Raw genomic sequence first — 22807 nt, forward strand, 5'->3', positions numbered from 1 at the left:
GGGGAGGAGGGAGCTGTATGTCACAGGAAGAAATAACCTATAAAGTTTTGAACACTTCCTCAAATAGCATACATTTTGATGTTGAATGCATTCCAATTGTACACAGTAGTGTACCATGGTACGTCAATTGTGTTTAGTGTCCATGGTAACAACCATTGTAAACCAACGTTAGAACTCCTCTTGTTTCTGAAGCCATAGTGTTTGTTTCTCTTTCAGTGTTTATAATGGTGGATTTAGTCAAATTTATTCCTTTTCTCTGCAGAAATATTGCTTTTCTTTACTGTTAAGGATGATTTCTGATGTCTTTTAGTGCTTGGTCACATATGTGTGACACAAAGCCTTTGAGTTGGACACATCAGTTATTATTACTGTATACCGATGAATAACTCCTGTATATGATGTTTGTGGCCTATTGATAACCTGTATCACACAAAGTGAGTTCCACTAATGCTATTGGAGGATGTCACACAGGGAGGATGATCCACTAAATTTTACTGTATATGTATGCTATGTGCAGGTTAGCGGGCAATGTCGGCCTCCAGACTGTTACCTAAATGAGGCCGGTGAGCCAACATCCTGCCACACATGTGGCATTGGCCGTGGAGTTGCTGTGCGGGGCACGGAGTTCCAGGAGTGCCAGTCATCACCAGTACCACGCAATACAGAGTGCGAGTCATGTATACCAGGTACATCATATAAAAGTGTGCATTAAACGATAGATTTCATTTAAAAATGAACATTAAAAAAGAAAAGGACAACCAGCAGTTGAATATCAGATTGTGTGGCAAAGATCCTCCTAGTCATAAACATTAAAGGGTGTGTACAGTTCTGGTCGAGGTGAAGATTTAGCTTTTAACGTTTTGTGAGATATTCAGAAACCACTCTATGAGATGTCAAAGAGCATGCGGTTCTAAGGGGTATCAAAAGTTTATTCGATGAAAATAGGTTTTGAAATGGCTGAGATATCCAAAAACAAGGTGAAACAAAGAGATACTTATAAAGTTGGGGCATGTCGCCTTTTATTATTAGCACTTTTTGGGATGTCTCAGCCATTTGAAAACCAATTTTCATCAAATAAACGTTGAATCCGTCTTAAAATTACATGCTCTTTCATATTTCATAAGAGGCTTTTCATCATCACACTTACGAATGTTCAAAACATGAATCTCTACCTCAACCAGTACTGTACAGTCCCTTTAAAGTGTTTGCTGTCTGTGCACCATTGCATCTTCAGATGTGCATGAGTTGAAGGGGATTTTGTGAAATTCAAAGTGAAGAAAAAAATCCAAATTAACAAAAAGAGAGTCATATTGTCCCATAGTACAATGTATGCAATACTCAGTTAGTGAGCAGTACCAATGAATATTGCATGTAACATGATAGGTCTCCAAATGTAGATCTAATAAAAAATGCAAACATGCAGTAGGTCAGAACAATTCTCTATGTATGTAGATGAATAATTTCTGATCTCTTATTATGGAACAGTTGCTTAATTGGGACAAAGTTCTTACTCACTAGTTGTCTGAACTATGTGGTAGTGACTGCAGTTGGTTTTCATTTGCTGTGGGTCTACATTTGATAATCATGAGTTGGTAAGCACTACAAAATTGTTTTACAAATCCCCATTGGGAGAAAAACAAAACAAAACACAACAAAACAAAAACTTGTCCACAGAATATGATATGGTTATGCAGTTTCCACTATAGCAATTAAGCATGATGTTACTATCAGTCAAACAATTGGACATAATAATCTAATTTTTGTGATGAAAATTCACCAAGCAGTAGTACATTGTCCAGAGGGAAACAATTGACAAAGCATGCATGCTATACTTATGTAGTGTTAATAGATTAAACTTATAGTATAGAAATGCAGAGTTTTGAACAGAAAAGCTCATCCATTGAGAGATATCTCGGTTAAAGCATGACTGTTCAGTGAGCCGCCCCCCCCCCCCCCCCCCCCTCGACGTTTTATGCAGTGTGTCGCCATCGCAAAAAGCTGTTGCCACAATGTTTCATGACTTTTTTCTTTCAAGTCTCCCACATCTTTTGACACCAAATTTGTGACCCCTGGACTTGTAGTTCCGCAGTTATGCATGAATATGTACCTGCGTGTCAGACCAAAAATTTTTCAAAAGCGTGTTACTGAATTCTTGTGCAATATCAAATTGTGCTTACTCAAGTTACTGTTAAATTTCATAAAAGCATGATTAATTTTTGCTTTTATTGATCAAAATCAATTTATAACAATATTTTCATGACTGCAACAATGTTGCGAACAAATTTCATTAAAAAAAGCAATGAAAAACAGAAAGGCATAAAACAAGGAAATACATGAGAAATTCGGAAAAACAATGAAAAACTTCAAAAAATTTGATGGCACAATGTTTTTTACTTACATTTGTTAAGGACACTAGACAGAATATTTACACAAAAATGTGCCTGATTGGAGCTTTATTTAGTGATTTATAGCAAATAATCTGATTTTATGCATAAATTAGCATAACTTAGCATGAATGACAATTAGAAAAGAAATCAACTTCACATTTGTTTAGATTACTGTAAAAGTGGAAATTTTCGCGCATTTCGCGCAACCAGAAACTAGCGCGAAAATAAAAGCACGCAAATATTTTTGCTTGCCATATGTGCCCGTGCGTGATGTCTTGATTCCGCGGAATTAAAAACACGCGAAACTCTTCCAACCCGGCCAAGCGCGAAAAATTAGTCACGCGAAAATATCCACTTTTACAGTACATCAGAGGCAATGTGTGTGTCAATTTTCGTCGTGATCGCGCAGTCGATGGCCGAGATCTGAAAGGGGAGCCTGGAAGGTCCCCCTCCGACTCTATCATCTACCAGATAGCACGGCCTAGTTAGGGTTAACAATAAATGTTTGCAGTGTTTGCATGGCAGCAATATCCATCAGTATTTCTGGTCTCATCCTACCTCGATCGCAGGTGTGAATTATTCTGACGTAGATGATGGCCGAAACAAGTGCCGGAAATGCGTCCCATGTAACGAGGAGACACAGGACACTGTGGAGGAATGCACCGTTGAAAAAAACACTGTCTGCGAGTGCAAGCCAGGGATAGCGTACTATGATGAGGAGAGGGGCACCTGTGCCCTTTGCCATGAGTGTCTTCAGGGCGAGGAAGAAATCAGTCCCTGCAACAAGACCCATGACCGGCGGTGTGCAAGGATAATTATCAATCCACCTGAAGAAACCACCACGGAAGCAGATAATACCACCACGCCATGTGTGTCCTCGACTTCAGGTAGTAAGAGTCTTGTAGAAATTATCAAATCAAGAAATGCATAAGTGAGCCAGTGGCAGGGTAGCTGTAATTCACGATAAACCTTATTTGATTTTTCACAATCATACACCTCCGCCTGCAGTGGGCGCTTGAAGTAAAATGACATCTGAGGAACCTTGTGAAATGTCATGTAAATGTGGTGACCTCCTTGTGAACAGAAGAGTCTTTATGATTCTCCTCGTATTGCATTCTCTGAATTGTGCCAGTGAGCCTCACAACCACATGTATTTCTAGCTTATTTTAACTAATTGTCATCACACACAGCAAAATTTTTCCAACAGCAAACAACATCTCCATGTGTTTGATGGTTTTTAAGTAGGATATTACTGTAAACATCATTAGGCGCGGTCAGACTGGCAAAAGATCGAGAAGTTTAAGATCACAAAGTTTGGGCCATTCGTACGCGCACAAGAAAGAGTGCACCGTCCGATGGCTAGTGATTGTGACGTAACAATGCACATCTGTGCATGACAATGGCCTTGCGCTTCGGAGACATCGCCCGCAAACAGATCGAGAAGTTTCGCGGGAAGTTTTGCAGGAGGTTTGCGGTCACACTGGCAAAACTTCGAGATCTTAAAGATTGCGATCTTAAACTTCTCGATCTTTTGCCAGTCTGACCGCACCTAATGATTAATTTTTCCTGCTGACTGGCTCAAAAACATATCCGTGGGTTCTTGAATTTTGCGCTGCTCAATTGTCAACTTGTTCAAATATGCAGAGAAACTTATGAAGATATTTATGCAGTGTTTGAATTTGCGCTAGCTAAAAGTACTTGTGAAACACGCCAAAATTAACGTACTGCAAATATTTCTGCGTTTACAGTAGTCAGTTACAAGTTGGTATCCATCAGAAAGTAAATATGCTTTGGATCCAACTACAAAGTTTGAACTGGAATAATTTGCATAAACTGAATCATGTGAATGTTGTATGGAAAAGTGATGAGTAAGCTGAAAATGTACAATGCGAACAAGAAGTGCTGAAAAGTATAAGGCTTTATGGTACCCTTTTCTGCACATTCAATCCTCATGCCACAAACTATCACTTTGCCAGCCAAATCTAGTCCAGCCTGATTTCTTCTCGGTCTCCTTGTCATGATGTGTGAACGTGTTTTTATCATACTTGCTGCTTTTCCATGTGAAATGTCCCTACAATTTGTCATCCCTTTATGTTACTTGTTGAAATAATCCCAAAACTGCAGCTCTGTTGAAGCTATGTGAAGAGGACAAATTTAAGGGGAAACACGAACTTGGTGACGGTGGAAGTCCCAGAAATGAAGGTTTAAATTAACAATTCACCATGTGCAGTGAGTTAGTTAGTTGTGATACATGCAAATCAGTGTGAATGGGAGAACGGGACTACCAGTAGAGCAAGTGTCTGTCTGCAAGATAGACATGCATACCTTCTTATGCAGGGCTGAACATTAGCAGTTAACCTTGAGTCCACTAAAAATTGATGGTAGGCCACCAAATTTCCAAAAAGGCTTTCTTGTGATGATTCGATTGGGCAGTTAAATGTTGAAATGCATAATAATTTTTCTTTTTTAAATCAGACTACCACATTTCTTTTTGGGGCCACCTAAATTTCAAATTCAATTTCAGTTGCCCAAATAGGCCCTCAAAGAAAAAGTTAGTGTTGAGCCCTGCATATATAGTGGGTGTGTGTGTTTGTGTGTGTGTGTGTGTGTGTGTGTGTGTCACTGCAGTACTTTAGCTCATACCATACTATTGAAAGAAGTATTACATCTATAATGTGTACTGCTTGCAGATAAATGCATGAGAATTTGTGGTTACTGTTACAAATACATTAATTGATACATCTTGTTATGCATGTAGAAAGACACTACCTTTTACCTTCTTTTTGCTTCTGAACTCATCCTTGCTTTTTTTTTGTATCATTTAGACATGCCTACTCCAGTACCACCTTCTGAGACAGGTGGAGAAGACAATACAAAGGAAGATGGGAAAATCATCAATATTTTAGTACCTGTTGTTGGTAAGGCCACCCTCAATCCTGGAAATATCATTGGTTGAGAAAGATGAAGGTGTTAAGGTGCCACTATTAAAGCCATGGGGTTAGTGGCACCAATGCCCTTATCTTTCTCAAGCGACTTTATGTTCACTTGCCATACAGGACCATTAGTTGTACATCAGATAATTGTAATTGTATACTGTAGAGATATGTGTTTAATATCAACATTCAAACCAGACTATTTCAGAGGCTTGCAAAGTTTTTTGTAAGGTTGATTTTTTTTTTCTTTTTGTTGCAAAGTGGAAATATTTCTACAATTTTTGTAGAAATCTTAATGTAAACCAATCCTTCATACAGTGCCAGATTGGAAGTTACTACTTTACTCATTTACTCTTTTTTAGTAGAGGAAAAAGATTGAAATTATCTTTAATTTGATAAATGTAGGTGAGGGCAAGCTTCAGTTGATGCACTAGTTGCAGTGGCTGCTAATATGAAAATATATGTGTGAATTGGAGTATGTAGATAAAGTGGATTTTCATGTAATGTTGATCTAGCACCTTTATTAATGAGTCGTGATGACATTCAGTGCCTTGTCCATAGTCCTGTCAAAGGATATTTTGTTTCTAAGACATGTGTAGTTACTTTCAAGTATGAGTAATAGAATTGTAATTGTCTCTTTGTTACAGTTGCAGCGTTAGTTGCAGCGTTAGTTGCAGTCTTCTGTGCAATGTACCGCAGAGCAAGGCAGGTCAACCGTTCTGGTGAGGAGTTCTCATATATTTTACAATTTTTAGTATCGACAGAAAATTGACACAATAAATACTGAAAGTGCCCCAAGTTGCAGAGAATTTCATCCATGTAACCTGATATTGTGTTCCCTTCGCTGCCCTTGGCAGACTCTTCTCAAACCTACTAGAGTAGCGGACCCAGTTAGCGGCAGGTTAAGGCCTTTTCAAGGGTATTTAGTGGTATTCTGGTAAAACGGGCAACAGAAATTAATTTTTTTTTTTTTTTCTAATTGGAAGAGGTACCAAAGACCTCTTGACACTGTATGACAAGTTTGCATGGTAGACAATTACCCTAATCATGATAATCAAGTTTATGCAGAAAATTTGCAACCACCAAGAGGACCCGGTTTGCAGCAGGGGGGTCCAGTTTGCAGCACCCCACAATAAAATGTCCCCTGATTTCTTCAAACATTAAAATTTTGCAAAAACCAAGTATTTTTTGATGGTCCAACTAGTTTTCAGCTTGTTAGAACACTTTATTTGGATTCATTATCTTGATCCTTCACGATTTCATAGTTTTTCAAGGTCACATGTATTTCATTAATTTCCACCCATTATTGTCGAGCCCACCGGAGGTGAGGGGAGACTAAGGGATCGCCTGTGGCGTCTGTCTGTCCATCGTCCGTCCGTCCGTGGTCTGTCCGTAATGCTACAAAAACTTCAATAACTCTTTACTCTGGGCTTCAATTGCAATCAAACTTCAAGGGAAGAGGGGCCATACAAAGTTTCATATTTTACTATGCATGAAGGTCACCTCAAGGTCAAAGCTCACAGGCAGGGGTCAATGAACTTTTAGGGCCCAATGTTAAGTTTTTATGGCACGTTTCTATTATGGGTCATAACTTTTGATCCATAGGTCCGTTTGTGACTTATCTTGGATAGTAGATGTCCCTTGGGGAGTGGATGGTCACCACAAGGTCAAAGGTCACAGGCAGGGGTCAATGAACTTTAAGGGCCCAATGTTAAGTTTTTATGGCACATTTCTTTTTTGCCATAAATTTTTACCCATTTATATCTCTTTTTATCTGTTATATCTCTTTTTTTAATCTGTTATATCCCATTACCGTTCAATTTCTTGTACGTGAATGGGCGAGACACATCATGGCACTTGCCTTGTGACATGTAAAATAGCGCTATTTGTGTAAATCCCATAGGGGTGCCGCAAACTGGTCCTATCCCGGACATTTTGGTCACTGTTGCAATCCTCAAAACTGACAGAGGAAATGAATTTTTGAATATTTATCACAGTTACACAAGGTATCCTTACCATGCCAGGCCTCTTTTCATAGTAAGATTTTGTATAAAGATACAAACAAGGGATGATGGTGGTTGCCTAGCAACAGAACAAAATCTTAATGTTTTGTTAAAGAAAGTCATACTTTTTTCAAAACAGCTTGGCACAGACGATTTAAATTAGAATTATGAAGGCCATCATCCGAGTTATTTCATGATTCTGGTATCAAAAGAAAGCTCTTCATTTGCTCTTCAAATAAAACAATTTAGAAAAAAAAAATACCCTTCTACTTTTGAAGATGTGGTTAGATATTTCTAGGAATGCGGCAAACTGGACCCCTGCAGCAAACTTGTGCCCCGACTCTACTCTAAATTTTTGTCGTTTTTTTATTTCTTTGTGCACACGCGCACGTTTCGGGACACCTGACACTATCTTGAAAATAAAAGCACACAAATAATGTTTGCTTGCCATGTGCTTCTGTTTTTGATGTCTTGATTCTGGGGAATTAAAAACGCAGAAAACCTGTCTCACGCAGCTGAGCACGAAAAATCATTTACAGCCCCTTTTACAGTGTACTTCTAGCAAATTCTGATAGGAATCAACTGACATACGCAGTCACCTTTTCCACTATTTTTCACATGGATGCAATTCTGCAACACTTAACCATGACTCCTGTGAAGATATATAATTTATCCAACGGCTAATCACTAAGAGTAAATTGTCTTTGTTGTCCATGCGTCCTTATATCCTTACCAGGGTATGCAAAATCATGAGTTCATTTGCGAGCATGTTTGCTCTATTTGAACTATTGACTTTATTCCATTCATATTTTGTGTTTAAATGCTCTTCTCCCACAGGCCATCGGAGGCTCATCTGATTCCCAAAATGCAAAAATGTCAGTGTTAATGAGTTCGCTAATGAGCTCTGAGCCGACAAGCTTCAGAGACTCACATCAGTACTCTCCAAGGGTGATACCAATGCCAGAAGAGCCCTAGACAAGGCTCTTGTCCTCTTTTTTTTTTCTTTTTTAGTCCTTATCGGCCTCTCATGTCGCCCTCTTGTGTTCACTATCTGCATAAGCTCACACAAAAAAGGGCAAGGCAACTTTGGTACTGCCGCTGGTTCTAATGAGGTTCATTGTCCCCGCCCACTGGCCTGTCAGTTACACGCTTTGGGTTCAAATTTGGCTTATACGCGTGAGTGACATCGTCTCATCTCCGTACACATGCTGGAGCAACCTCAGCGCTTCTGACGGAGTTTTCTCCAACTGTACCAGAAACGTCAAGTTTGTTCGTTGCTCTGTGCTCATTGCTGAACGACCTGAAACAGTGGATGTGTGTATCAAATCATGCAGAAAAAAATCTGATGGCTGCAGAGAGCTAGGATCACAGTTACATACTCCAAATAAATTGCTTTGAAGGTGAAACCTATTAGTTTGAAGTTTGGGTTTGAAATAAATCTTTTATGACTCCAATCCTGGAACTTTTCTAACACACCTCATATATTAGCCTGTCCACTGACACTTGGCAGACTGTTATAGGACATCGGCTGGACATGCCTGATATTACACTGCCTGCATCATCATTTACCTGTCTTTCCCCTCTCACTCTTTTTATCTCCCTCTCTCCTCCTATTGCTGTTGCTACTGCAGGACAAGATGGACGTACATCAGCTTTTTCCGTGGAATGTGGTTTCGTCAACTGCTGTGGAAAAGGTAAAGGCTGATGCTGCTTTGTTGTCACTCATTCATGGTTTCAAGGCACACATCTGCTATCGCTCAGAGTACCTTTCCAGAGGATTGAGGCCTCTGACAGAGAGAAATCTTTTTCATTTAACACTTTGGCAGAAAGAACAACTTTGCTGCCCCCTTCCTCGCTCTCCTCCTGTCAGAAAACCTAAAATGTGATGATGATGTCCAATAAGTTGTGTTCTCGTCTGTTATCCGAAGAGAGCCAACAGCTTTGTGGGCATCTGAAGTGTATGCAAATGTCTTGCAGAGGGTACAACAGCTTTCTTGAACCCGATCAAGTTCAACTTAGAATATAGTGACACGCATCCTAAATTTTGATGTGTTGGTGTACAGTGACAAGAGTAGAAATAGTTCTGAGTGATACTGTTTAGTGTTTGTTTTGTTTTTCTTAAGAATTTTTTCATGTTGAATCTAGTGAGTATTTAGCTGTGCTGTACGTGTACACTAGGCCCTCCCATGCCTGTTTTATGTTGTGCCTTGTGTTTGCTCCTCAGTTGTTACCAGACCAGACACGACACGACAGGTGTCAACCGTCAGCTCACAGACCCCAAGTCCCACAACCTCGACTCCGAATGGGACCCAGTTGGAACAAATACCTTTTCTACAAAATGGAGGAGTTGCCAACGGAGGGCTTGCCAACGGAAGGGTTGCAAACGGGGGACCACATGCACCCAACAGTGCAGAGCACCATGAAATAGTCATGAATGGACATGGAGCACTGCCCACGGCACCTCAACCGATGAGCCACCAGATGGTTAGAAATTTTCCTGCAATTAATTTTTTTGTTCTCGACAGGGTAAGGTGACTGTCACAATTCGCATGTTTTTGATATCACCAATAATTGAGCAAACACTTAACAGTACAACTCACTGCCTGCCATAGCAGTTAAAGGGTTTTGACAGCATATTTGACCACCCAGCTCAAATCGCACAAAAAGTGGGCAAAAATGAATTTCCACTCTTCTGCATAGTTTCGAAGATGAAGCTCTAGGCTTTGAAATGAAGTAGGGTAACTTAGGGATTATCAATCAAAATGTATTTCATTTTGCAGCGTAAATATAATGTTAAAAAATAGGATCCAAAGAAAACTTGATATCTTAGATTGATTGTATGGTATTTGTTGAGATGAGAATTCAGCCTTTAACTTTTTGAGAGATACTTAGAAACCACTATACGAAGTGTTAAAAAAAAATACAATTCTAAAAGGAATTCTAAGTATCTTTGATGAAAATTGAATTTGAAATGGCAGAGATATCCAAAAACAAATGATGTGTAAAACTCAGAGCTCAAAAATCTTGAAAGGCTGGGGCAAAACCTTTGACTGCTTTAAAACTATTGTGGAAAAATAAAATCGGGGTGGGGGGGATTTGATTCAGACCCCCCTCCCCTCCCGAGCCATTTTAGCGTTAAATTAAATTGTGTGAAGCAAATCACTAAAGTTTGTGTCTGGTGTCTCTTCACAGGAGGAAGTCTTCCCCGCAAGAATACGCAGTGATCTTATCACAGCGCTCAATGCACCAGACACTGATCATAGAGATTGGAGAGTGATAGCCCAAGACTGCCTGGGGGTGACTACTCGGGATTGCACTGCATGGGAACAATCCAATCCCGGTGAACGTCTGCTGCACACGTGGGAGTCGGCTGGCAAAACACTGCAAGAGTTCAAGGACAAGCTGCACAGTATGCACAGAGATGATATCATGGAAATTTGTGAGAGAGTAGAAGGTGAGTTTGTGGTGTACAGATATGGACTGCTTTTCGGGGCATTGTTGATATTACTGTAAAACCAGAAATTTTTGTGTTTAATGCTAGTGGCAATATTCGCAAAAGTTTCATGCTGCCAAGATTATTGAAGGTAAAATGCATGTGCTTGTTTTTGTCTGCACAGTGCATTTAATGCCAGTGGCAATATTCATAAAGTGTCATGCTGCCAGAAAGGCTGTCGCCTCAAATCCACAAAAAGTTTTATTCCATGACTGTTTCTGGTTTTACAGAATTGCCCCAAGGGCATAGCATGGAGTTGAGATCTTGAGGTGTAACAGTATCATTAGTGCCCCAAATAATATCAGCCCATATTTGTTTTATATATAATGTATATATTTATACACACACACACACACACACAATGAAATTCTGCTTGGTCTATCGCAGTTGCGCTCGCCATTTCACACATCTGCACTGCCATTAACATTTGCATTGTGATAGCATAGTGCAAGAGTCGCCTCTTGTACCATTGGAAGCCAAGTATTTATATAAGATGTACATATGTGCAACTACACACCACAATAGGGTGGAGCACTTTGGGTACAATGGGGCTGAAGCCAAATGTTGAATATATGCCTCCAATTTCAATCGATCAGAATTGAGGATTCATCACAAGAGGTATACAAACTGAAAATGTGGACAAAAAAAAAAACTTCCTCAGTATGTACCCTCTCCACTTCCCTCTCTGCTACCCTTTGTTCCCCATCTCCTCCTCTCCACTCTAGACAGCTCAGCTTGGGACAAATAACTTTCCAAAAGTAACTCAAATTGTGACCAAAGTTGGGTCAGAGGTGCACCTGGGGATTTCCTAGACCGATAAATCCATCTCCCATTTGGTAGCCTCTTGTTTAAAAATCTACGGTCTGCAATACAGTTGCAGACAGGTATCTTCCATTCACTTTTGCTGTGCAGATTGTGCGATCTATCTGCGCACATGTATTTACACGCCGGTTCAGCGATTTCTCGCCGATGTAAATGAGCAGAGTTTGAAGGCTGTTCTACGCGATAAAGCACGCAAAATGGCATATGAGATGGATAAATCATGAAATTAGAGAGCTTGACTGGTTTCTTGAGTACATATAGGTATGTATTCCCATTTTTCGTGCTCTTTTCTAGCGGAAAAAGGGAAATTCTACCCTGTTTCCTACTTGCTGCTTTTGGTAAGTCCGCACAGCAGAGTGAATGAAGAATATAGATGTGTTGTTTGGGGCCGACTGTATTACCGACCACACAGTTAACAAGAGGCAGATGTATCGGTCTAGGGATCTCCATGTTATAGTGCTGTCTAAAAGTCACACTAAGGTCAAAAGGAATTTCATGTGCCATGTTAAAGGACAAGTTCACCTTCATAAACATAAGGATTGAGCGAATGCAACAATATTAGTAGAACACATCAGTGAAAGTTTGAGGAAAATTGGACAATCGATGCAAAAGTTATGAATTTTTAAAATTTTTGTGTTGGAACCGCTGGATGAGGAGACTACTACAGCTTGTGAGTCATATGCGTACAACAGTATAAAGAAAATGTAAAGAAAATTCAACATATTGTCACTTTTTTCGCATAATAAAAGAGCACTTGACTTGCCTCTTTTTAAAGGCAGGGGGGATAATATTACCCATAACATTTGTCGGTAACGAGTCGGGGGAATGTGTACTTTTTTCAAAACATGACATTTTGTGAAATTCTCTTTATATTTTCCTTATATTGTTGTACGCATGTGACATCTAAGTTATTCACAGACTGCAGTAGTCTTCTCATCCAGCGGTTACTGCACAAAAACTTCAAAAATTCGTAACTTTTGAACGGATTGTCCGATTTTCCTCAAACTTTCAATGATGTGGTCTACTAATATTGCTACATTCTCTCAATCCTTATGTTTATGAAGGTGAACTTGTCCTTTAACTTCCAACACTCAATAGGCGTGTGTTCATCAGACCAAAAATAGCCAATATTATGAATGTGTGTCTTATTAGTTCAAAAACATGCCCAGGGGGGAAATTAGCCTCAAATTGACACATTATGTACTTTACATCAACACTCAGCTCAGTATGCTGTTCAAAAGTAGTTTCTCCAGTATGATGGGATTGAGAAAGTTACGGGCTGATGGAGACACAACCCAAATATGACCTAGACTAAGATTTGTGGGGAAATTTTCCCTATTACATAGCTCACTATTTGCATCTTCATTCCACATCTATAGGGTTAGTTTGACATCGGACTAATTTCCTAGGCACAAACATGCTGTTTCTAAACTTCGGTCTGACGAAGACTGGCGTAATGGTAGCAAATGATTATACAACCTGGGAACCATTACCCCAGGTGTGATGAAATTTGCATCAGAGATGCATGTGGGATCATCACGTTATGGTGGTATCCATGGTCAGATGCTTGGGTCAAAGGTCATTAAAATTCACCCGAAAGATTCTCTTGCTTTTAGCTTTTCATTGCAGTGACCAGTGGCAACAATATCATACGTGTTATAACATTCCCTCGCAGTGGCGTATTGTTGTAATGAATGTAATTTTCCTGCATTAATTCGAGATTTTGTGTACAAGTCAGAACTTATACCTTGTTTCACTGTTTGTATTGTTCATATTTTGCTTTTTTCTTTTTTGCATATGTCATTCATTCATATTACTTTCCTGTGTGATTAAAGAATTGTCTCAAGTGGGCAAGACACAATGTTCCCAAATACTTATGAAGGAAGTGGAAAGAAGTCAGACACCAGACAGAGTTGTGGGGAAAAAAGACAAGAACAAAACCAAACAAGTCAAAAGATGGCTGTAAAATTTACTCCATGCTTTTTTTGAGATCAGTATTTTGTGCATTGTGTAGACACTGAATGAAAGAATGAACACCTCTCCCACCAGTAACACATTAACTTATTCTCTTTGTGATTTCTTCCCCAAGGCCATCAGCACTTAAACGGAAATGCCGTCTGAACAGAGGGAATGGGTCATTTTGGTTCCTCAAGAGGGAACTTTGAATTGAACTGATGCAACCTGTTCTTTTGAACATCCCTGCCATTTTTAAACAGACTTTTGGCCGTGCAGCAGCACTCATGTGACATTTTCATCAGGAGATGCAGGTGATAAACACAACGCCAGTGACTGCATTGCGAACGTGTCGTGCCAAGCTTGGCTCAGGCTGCAACAGCATTGGGTTTTGCAACTGCAGAGGCTAGAAATGGGTTTTTCTGACCATAAGAACAAAGAAATAAACCTCAGTGATGCATCAGCCATGCATCAGCCTTGCATGTGATTTGCAGCGATGCGTTCTCATAAAGGAGGGAATCCTTTGCGAGTTGGGTCAAATCATGCAGGATGCCAATCTCAAAGCTTGCGCCTGACTTTTCAAGAGACTCCATAAACCTTGTGGCCAGTAACGTGCAAAAAAGAACAGAAAAAGAAAAGAGGAGAGCATTCTGTACGGGTTGGTCCTGTTCCTGAAGCTTGAGTTGAGATGGATCCACATGGACATGGCAGGAGGGTGCCATCATGCCTACCTGGAGATTGAAGAGGCAATTGTCAGGACCCCAACACAGCAAAGAGACTGCCTACAGTCCAGACAACTTTGCTGAGTGTCACTGGGATGGACCCCCAGGGATTTTGGTGCTAGATGCCAAGGAGTGGAGCCCATGGAAGAATGTTTGGTACACTTGTCCAGGTAGTGATTGGAATGTTAAGTCTCCATCCTCCATGCACAGCTGATGGCGGTGCGCAAGTCCTGTTGCCAGGAGTCCACTGACGGTCAAGTTGAACTTTCTGGCCGCCAAGATAGAACTCACTGCCAGAATCACAGACTGAGCATACTGCAATAATTTTGGGGTTGGCAACAATGAAATATCGAATATATCATGTCAGTGATTCACAAAGTGTGGTTATTTTGATCTTTTATTTTTTTGGATGAAAACCACTTTGTTTTGTTCATGTGACTTCTTTTATTTTTCAATATGATTTCATGTATATTGATTTACTGGGATGAAAAGATGAAAATCTGTACTGCTGTATCCATACATGTAGCAGCATGTGATAGTGGTATGATTCTGATGGCTGGTAGGAAGATACCGCGCTGGATGACCCTGTCAGCTGTGGCTATGGGATGTTGCCATGTCCGAGGAAGGGGCAAATCCCTTTACTGTAATTCTGCAACATTCTTTTCTGCCAGTTGCAGCATGGTAGATGCTTGACCTCTCAAATCCTGTGGTAATTTCGCAGCAAAAAATGTTCATCTTTTCCTGTTTTGATGGGCAACTCTGAATTTTGTGGCATATCCCGTATTGAAGAGAAATTAAATGGAACTGCTTAACGGAATGATATAGATTTGATGAGATTAGGCTCCAGGTTTCCAACTTTTTTTGTGAGATAATGAGAAACCACTAATGCAGTATGAATGAGCACACAATTTTAAGAGTAATTAAAGGTTTATTTGATCAAAATTGGTTTTGAAATGGCTGAGATATCCAAAAACAAAAGATGAGACCCACCATTTACGACCACCTCGTTTTACTTTGTTTTTGGATATCTCAGCTCTTTGGAAGTCAATTTTCATCAAGTAACTTTGAATTGCACTGTAAAAGTGGATATTTTCGCGCTTGGCGGAGTCTGAAGAGTTTCGCGTGTTTTTAATTCCGCAGAATCGAGACATCAAGCACAGGAACATATGGCAAGGAAAATATTCACATGCTTTTATTTTCGCGCTAGTTTCTGGTTGCGCGAAATGCGCGAGAATTTCAACACCGCGAAAATTTCCACTTTTACAGTATTCTCTTTGAGTTGTATGCTCTTTAACATTTCATAAAGTGGTTTCTGAGTATGTAAGTCAACAGCTAAATCCTCATCTCAGCCAGTACTATATATCCCTTTAAGTTGTGAAACTTGCACAAATGGGGAAAAAGACAATATCTTTAAAAATCTGCCAATTTAGAAAACAAATATTGGCTGTATTATTCTCAAATGTGATGCCAATTTGAAGGTCAGCTATGCAATTAGAAGCTTTGGATAATTCTGCAATGAAAAAAGGCACTGGAATATGACCAAAATATGACAATTTCGTATGTCAGCTTCTGAAATACTACAATGAATGATAGCAATTATGAAAGAAAGGTATATAAATATGTGGGGAGGTTTTCTTTCTCTCTCTCTCTCTCTCTCTCTTTTATTATTTTGTTTCATACACATCACTCTACATAAATCTCCTACAATAGATTTGAGAAGGGGTACAATGATATATAAAACCTGCTATGAATTGGTGAATCAAATCATATACATGTATATCCTTTTATATATTCACCAACTCCTGTACAAAGCATGAGTAGAGCATCATGTTATCATATTCTTTGTATGACAATAACACTTGCAGTAGTATCTACTTTTTCATATGCATTTAGAAGTGAGTGCATGTATATTTTCATACTTCTGAGATAGATTTCTTATCATACAGTAGGTGTCATGATCCTTTTGTAGTGGACAGCTCAGTGTGAGTTTTGTGCGAGGGAATTTTCATGGCAAAGAGCATGGTGCATTAATTCCCTGGACAGTGGTCGATACAACACAAAGAAACACACTCACGCAGGGAAAGACAGGTGCATGATGGTGAACTGCACTTGGTTTACACCAGATGGTTAGTGGTATTGGAGTAACAGGCATCAACCAGGCACATTGTGCCATGGGGGAGAAGAATATAATTTCAAAAGTTCTTCCACAAAGGGGCTTTCAATTTTCTTAGAATTACAAAAGTTTGCATACTGTCTGTCTGTCTGTCTGTCTCTCTCTCTCTCTCTTTCTCTCTCTCTCTCTCTCCTTATGTACTCATACACATATTATTCACATGTGTGCATATTTTTCTGTAGAATTTTGACGTCTGGCTTGTATATTGTGCAAACTATTCTTCTGGGCATTCGTGTAAAAATCTTTAACTGGTGCTGTCCTTTACTCTTTTGTGTCTCAACTCATTGTAAAATGTAGTGACTGCTATCAACTTTTTTTTTTCCTCCCATCACGTTCATCTTTTCCTTATGCTTTAGTTTCTTATCATTGTCAACATTTCATCATTATCTTCGTTCAGACTGATTAATCATGTGCTGTATGTACAATAACATTGCTTGTTCCAGTATTTTATGATAACTCGACAGTCTGGAGCATAGAATGTAATAGATCAGCTATCACCACAGGGTGATTGAAATTTCAAGAATTTGCTGTGTTGCCGTGGTGACCAAGTGATCACCTTGCTGCTGTTGCTTCTGTTGCTTGTGGGTCGAGTGTTGCAAGACAAGCATGAATGGAATTGCATAATGTTTAGATTGTGCCAACAGTAGTTAGATGGTTAGTCCAACTATTGCTACTTGAACTGGAGCAGCTGTCTAGTCAGACCCTATTGTACAGAGTCAAAGAGCTGATCGTATTGTGCGTACTCTCATAAAATCTTTCTAATGCCAATTTAAATCTTTTCCTATGTTTTTTTTTTTTAATGATTTTTGTACATGCTTGTGCAAGTGTATTTACAAATTTATTTGTGATATAGTTAGCAAGTATATATTTACAAACAGAGGCTATTTGTACATTTGCCCATCGCAGACTAGACATGAATAGTCCAGATAGTCCAAAACCTGTAGACCAGCATGATATACAGGGGAAACTCGGTATAACGAACACTGCTATAACGAGATATCGGTTATAACGAGGAAATTTTCTCGGTCCCAAATTTCCTTCCACACAAGTCTATGTAAAATGCTACTCTTATAGCGAGATCGGCTATAACGAAATAACTGCTATAACGAGATAAATTTTGTGACTTCCAAACAAAGAAAAACATAGTAAATCAAACCTGCTATAGCGAGGTAAAGCAAAATGCCTTCGGTAAAGCTTTATTTCGCCTGTGCTATCATCTTCCGAGATTGTAAAGCTTGATGCGCCAAAAACTGTCTTGTACACACATAATCATTTTCTTCAGTGCACTCCAGCTAGCACTGCATGTTGTACGTGTGAAGTGTGTGTGTGCACGCACACTGATACATGCAGAAAGTGTGGTGGGACGGCCATATGTATACATGACATCATCATGACGTTTAGCAGGTGTGAAGCAATCTGATGCTGTGATTGGCCTTCTACTTAGGGAATTCCCCGTCTTCACACACACACACACGCAGTCATAATGTACATGCAGAATGTGTCACATACACACACAGCATTGTGCAGACCATTTTCAAGCTTTCCACACAACACACACCCATACGATAACCACATACCAATCCACAGACGATCTTGATACAATCGCAAGCTATATAAATTTACAAATTCAAACATCTACTATTAATAAGAAACACATTCTTGATATTGGATTTCCTTGGCAAAAAACATCTTCTTACCCATAAAGGTGAGTAATTCCCTCACACACAATATCAAGTTATCAGTATTGATTGAAATATGATGGGTATAGTCCCACATGTGCAAATTAATGTCTTTATTTTATGCCTTCTTTTATGCCTACTGATATAACGAGATATCGGCTATAACGAGGAAAATGACTCGGTCCCGACCATCTCGTTATATCGAGTTTCCACTGTAATAAACTCTGTGAAATAATTGTTTCTACTAAAGGAGCACTAGAGCAAATTTGTGTAACATGCTGGTGTTTGCAAGACACCCAAACTTTTCTTGCGGTTGCAGTTTGTTGCATTGTTTGTTTGTCAGTGCTTGTTTGCTTTAGATTTCGTTTAAAAATACTTTAGGGGAAATTCTTTGTGAAGAGGTCCTTGATGCTGGGGAATTGTTTTCTTTATGAGAGGAATTTTTATGACAACAGTAGCCAAAGACAAGTTTTGAATAAAGAAAAAAGATACATTGGGTATGCAAATGGTTTACAGAAGAGGCTATTTTCTATTCTCCATGTTCTGGTCTGCAGATCGTGTGCAAAGAGCTATCATACAGGAAAATGCTGTGTATTTTCAGTTGCTAGTCATGAGAAGTTTCTAATGAGTTGTCTTAACATGTGGTAATGCAGGAATTCATCAGATTGTGAATGTTGTAAATCATAGTGTACATATCTATATCAAAGATTAGCCCATTATTGACCTTGATGGCAAATGGTTGAGCAGAGAAATGGTACATTGTACATCTGATACTCTTTGACCTTATACTCAATTTTGTATCTTTTTAAAGCTTGACAGAAACTGTAGTTTTCAACCCAAATATGGCATTCTAAAGCTTCCACCTCTTGTCATTTAGAGGACTCGTGTTGTAACAGTCATCTGCCCTTGCTGAAGATCTTTTTTCTTTCTTGATTGCTTAATAGGGAATTCCATTCCTTGATGGCAAATGGTTGAGCAGAGAAATGGTATAGCAGAGAAATGGTATTTGATGATATGTGCCTAAAATTCAAATTTTGTACATTGCTCATTGTGGTCTCTGTGTACATGTACATTGTACATCTGATACACTTTAACCTCATACTCAATTTTGTATCTTTTTAAAGCTTGACAGAAACTGTAGTTTTCAACCCAAATATGGCATTCTAAAGCTTCCACCTTTTGTCATTTAGAGGACTCTTGTTGTAACAGTCATCTGCCCTTGCTGAAGATCTTTTTTCTTTCTTGATTGCTTAATAGGGAATTCTACTCCAATTAGTATGATAAGGGAGAGTAATATATCACAAGCGCATCGGTGAAAATTTGATCAAAATGGATGCAAACTACTGGTAGAAAAGTTACGACATTATAAAATGAAATTTTGCTAAATTCTGCGGAACAGTTCTCATACTGTTGACATGAATATGCAAATGAGTGAGCTGATGATGTCATCACCTCGCAGTCTTCCATTGATCATGTGAAAAAAAAGGATGAAAATTGTATAAATTTTCTGCTTTTAAAGTGTTAGACATAATGTTATTCCTGGCTCACTACAGTACTCTCAAGATAATAATCAGTCAGATATATCAGGATTTGAGACTAGGCTATAATTAGCATTTGATTAAAAAAGAAAAAAAAAATGATTCTATGTGCATTCTGTATGGCAAATTGTAAGGGGGATGACATCACCAATCCACTTCTTGCATATTCATATTGACTGTTCAAGAACTATTTCATGCGATTATTAGTGAAACTTCATAATTTTATAACTTCCTTAATTATCATCCAATTTTGATCAAACTTTCACTGTTGTGCTTGTTAGATTTTACTTCTTCATTACAGATATCTGGTGTAAAAAAAAAAAAAAAAAAAAATTCCTATATGAGCCTAACTTTAAAAGAAATGGAAACAGTGTAGCTGAATGATTCAGCAACTCTCAAGGTAACGCCACCTCTATTCTGTCTGAAAATGTTTCTACATGTTCAAATTACTCTTGTGTGATATTTGTATAACTGTTAGCAAATTTAAACAAATCTGCTGTTTCTTTGCTGAAGGAGGGAAAAAAAAGAGCATTAAGTGTGATCAAGAGCCTGCCTTTGGACTGCCCTTTGCTTTCTTTTTCTTTGTGTGTGTGTGTGTGTGTGTGTGTGTGTGTGTGTGAATGGAAAATAAGACAGCAGTCCAGTATTCTCTTTCATGTCAGAGGTACCAAGGTCAGAGAGGTCAGAGAGCAGCTAGTTCATGGATGTTAAATGTGGGTCCTAGATGGGGCGGCCGTTCCATGGTAAAAGTTTCTATCTTGAGAAATGTTACTTCGGAGAATAACGGGTATAAAGTTTCGTGTATTTGTATGTCTGCCTCTGGTGTTTGTAACGAGAATGGCTTGTGAGTGTTATGTATTATGAAAATATAAAAAATGAAATCTGAAAAATACACCAAACTTTAAACCCGTTTTTCTCCGAAGTAACATTTCTCAACATAGTATTTCAGGGGATTTGGGACAAGAATGATGATAGAGGTAGACTGCTACATGAATGGCAAACTGTTTGCATATGTTGCATTTAGCTATGAAAACTTATCAAATGCTTCACAATTGAGTGCACCCGATCATGTTATTTCAATTACAAATAAGGGATGAGAAGGACTCTATTAAAGGCATAAGACTTGGCAGGTCTGTTATGTGACTGTGTACTTAGTTGCCTTTGTGATCCTCGGCAAGTTTTTAATGATGCCACTAGTTTGCTTCAGTGCATGCAAATAATTAATTTGCTCAGTCATTTTTGCCCCTCGAGTCTCTCTTAAAATGTAGCCAGATTCTGTGTGAGAAGACTTTGTCACAAGGGTATGTTCAGCTTTAATAAAGTCGACACAGTTTAGTAGAGTGCACTCCTGTTGTAATGAAGTCCTTGGGACCAGCATTTTTGTTTGTTTGTTTGTTTGTTTTTGTTTTTTGTTATATCTCAATTTTGTTATAACAGGATATGAAGATGTGTAGACAATGATTTTTGAACCCGAATTTTTACTTTGTTGTAGCAAGAATTTTGTTGATAACTGCGTTCATTATAATGGAAGTGCGCTTTACCATTGTAGACTCTCTTGCCTTGTGGGTTTTACCAAGTTCAATGCAAAGTGAAGCATGGGCCCAATGATGGTGTGAAAGATGCATTGTAATTAGATGGAAACTGTGTGAGGAAACTATGATAGGGTGTTCATATTGATTATGGTCTCACTGTCCATGCGTGTGCAGCATTAGGCTATTGATGTGTCACGGTGATGGATCTTCTAACCATTGATTGACATTTATCTGTGCACCTGCATGGGCACATTTTTTTTTTTGTTAAGAAGCACTGTTTTGATAATGTTGAATTTCCTGTCCATAATCAGCTGAGGAGAGTTTGTGAAATAATAAATCTGGCAAAGAGCATGTGCTGCTCATAAAAATGATGTAACTGTGGATTCCTTGTGTCCTGTCATTTTGTGTGGGTCTGTGTGCACTTAAAGGAAACAACAAACCCAAATGTAAACTTGGATTTGGAGAAAAGAGCAATATCAGTGAAACACATTAACACAGGTTGGAGGAAATCAAAAGTTATGAATTTGTAAAATTTTGGTGGCATAGTTAGTGGATTAAGGAGACTACTACAGTTCATGACATTATGGATAATACATTATAAAAGAAAATATAAAGAGCATTTTACATATTTTCACTTTTGTAGCATAATTAAGGATCACTTGACATATCTCTTTCAGAAATCTGGGGAAATATTAGTACTCTTATGACATGTCAGCAATAAGTTGATGGAATGTGTACTTTTTGTGAAAAAAAAAGTAAATTTTGGATTGCTCTAGACATCACTTTGTATCCTGAAATTAATCAATTCAATTCAAATCATTTAATTCAATTCAATTCATTCAATTCAATACAATACAATTCAATTCAATTCAATTCAATTCAATACAATACAATTTATTTTTCATATTTCTCAAGAAGGAATGTACTTCAAATATAATTAAAGGAAGTGAATCACAATATCCGGCTATAGGATGCACAGTAAATTAATGTAAACATATAAAACATGCCGGTCAATCTTCGTAAGTTTGGCTCTATGTATAAATGCTGGAGAATATGGCTGAAAATCCTCCGTAATTATTCAGTCACAGTTCAATAACCTCTGATATTTTACCATGAGGGCGTGAATTGTAGCGGATATTCCTCAAATTTTACCGAGTACTCCACGAGTCTTTTTATGTTCGCTCAATGTAAGTTGGGGGAAAAATCAGAAGGCTAAATACCTACCGGTAGATCAGCTGGCAGTGCAGTCATCGATCTGCGCTCTATCGGCAAGCGAGCAAATCGCGCGAAACTGAGTCGAGGTCTTGGAGATATCAAGGTATATCAGTCAGAAACAAGCCCCTGTGATGCTCCCCTCGGTTTCTCTCGCAATTATTGTCGACGATTACTAAAGTGAGAGGGCTTCCGAAAAAAAGGCTATCCGGAAAGGTGCACGATACGTGAAGAGTTCAAACCCCAGAATGATTCGTCCTTGTCACTTTGTCTTTAATGCTGATCGAACAGTACAATTTTCCGTAACATTCGATGTAGAATCTTTCATTTTATGTAGAATCAGAATCAGAATCAGAATCA

The 22807-nt window shown here is 38.7% G+C and overlaps 1 protein-coding gene across 7 annotated transcripts in view; it reads left to right on the forward strand.

Moving 5' to 3' along the window:
* LOC139717321 (uncharacterized) overlaps positions 1 to 16763 on the forward strand; it is a 76065-nt gene extending 59302 nt beyond the window's left edge. For all 7 annotated transcript variants that reach the window (XM_071628821.1, XM_071628825.1, XM_071628826.1 and 4 more), the window contains exons 3-10: positions 518 to 686; positions 2957 to 3274; positions 5213 to 5305; positions 5968 to 6042; positions 8955 to 9017; positions 9548 to 9807; positions 10516 to 10777; positions 13728 to 16763. In XM_071628821.1, coding sequence (XP_071484922.1) covers positions 518 to 686; positions 2957 to 3274; positions 5213 to 5305; positions 5968 to 6042; positions 8955 to 9017; positions 9548 to 9807; positions 10516 to 10777; positions 13728 to 13759 — 1272 coding nt within the window. In that variant the 3' untranslated portion in view covers positions 13760 to 16763. The remainder of the gene's footprint in view (positions 1 to 517; positions 687 to 2956; positions 3275 to 5212; positions 5306 to 5967; positions 6043 to 8954; positions 9018 to 9547; positions 9808 to 10515; positions 10778 to 13727) is intronic.
* The last annotated feature ends 6044 nt before the right edge of the window (positions 16764 to 22807 follow it).

This window comes from Diadema antillarum, unplaced genomic scaffold, assembly GCF_040938485.1.
Source record: "Diadema antillarum isolate AM-2024a unplaced genomic scaffold, OU_Dant_1.0 scf00000074, whole genome shotgun sequence".
NCBI classification, from domain to species: Eukaryota; Metazoa; Echinodermata; class Echinoidea; order Diadematoida; family Diadematidae; genus Diadema; species Diadema antillarum.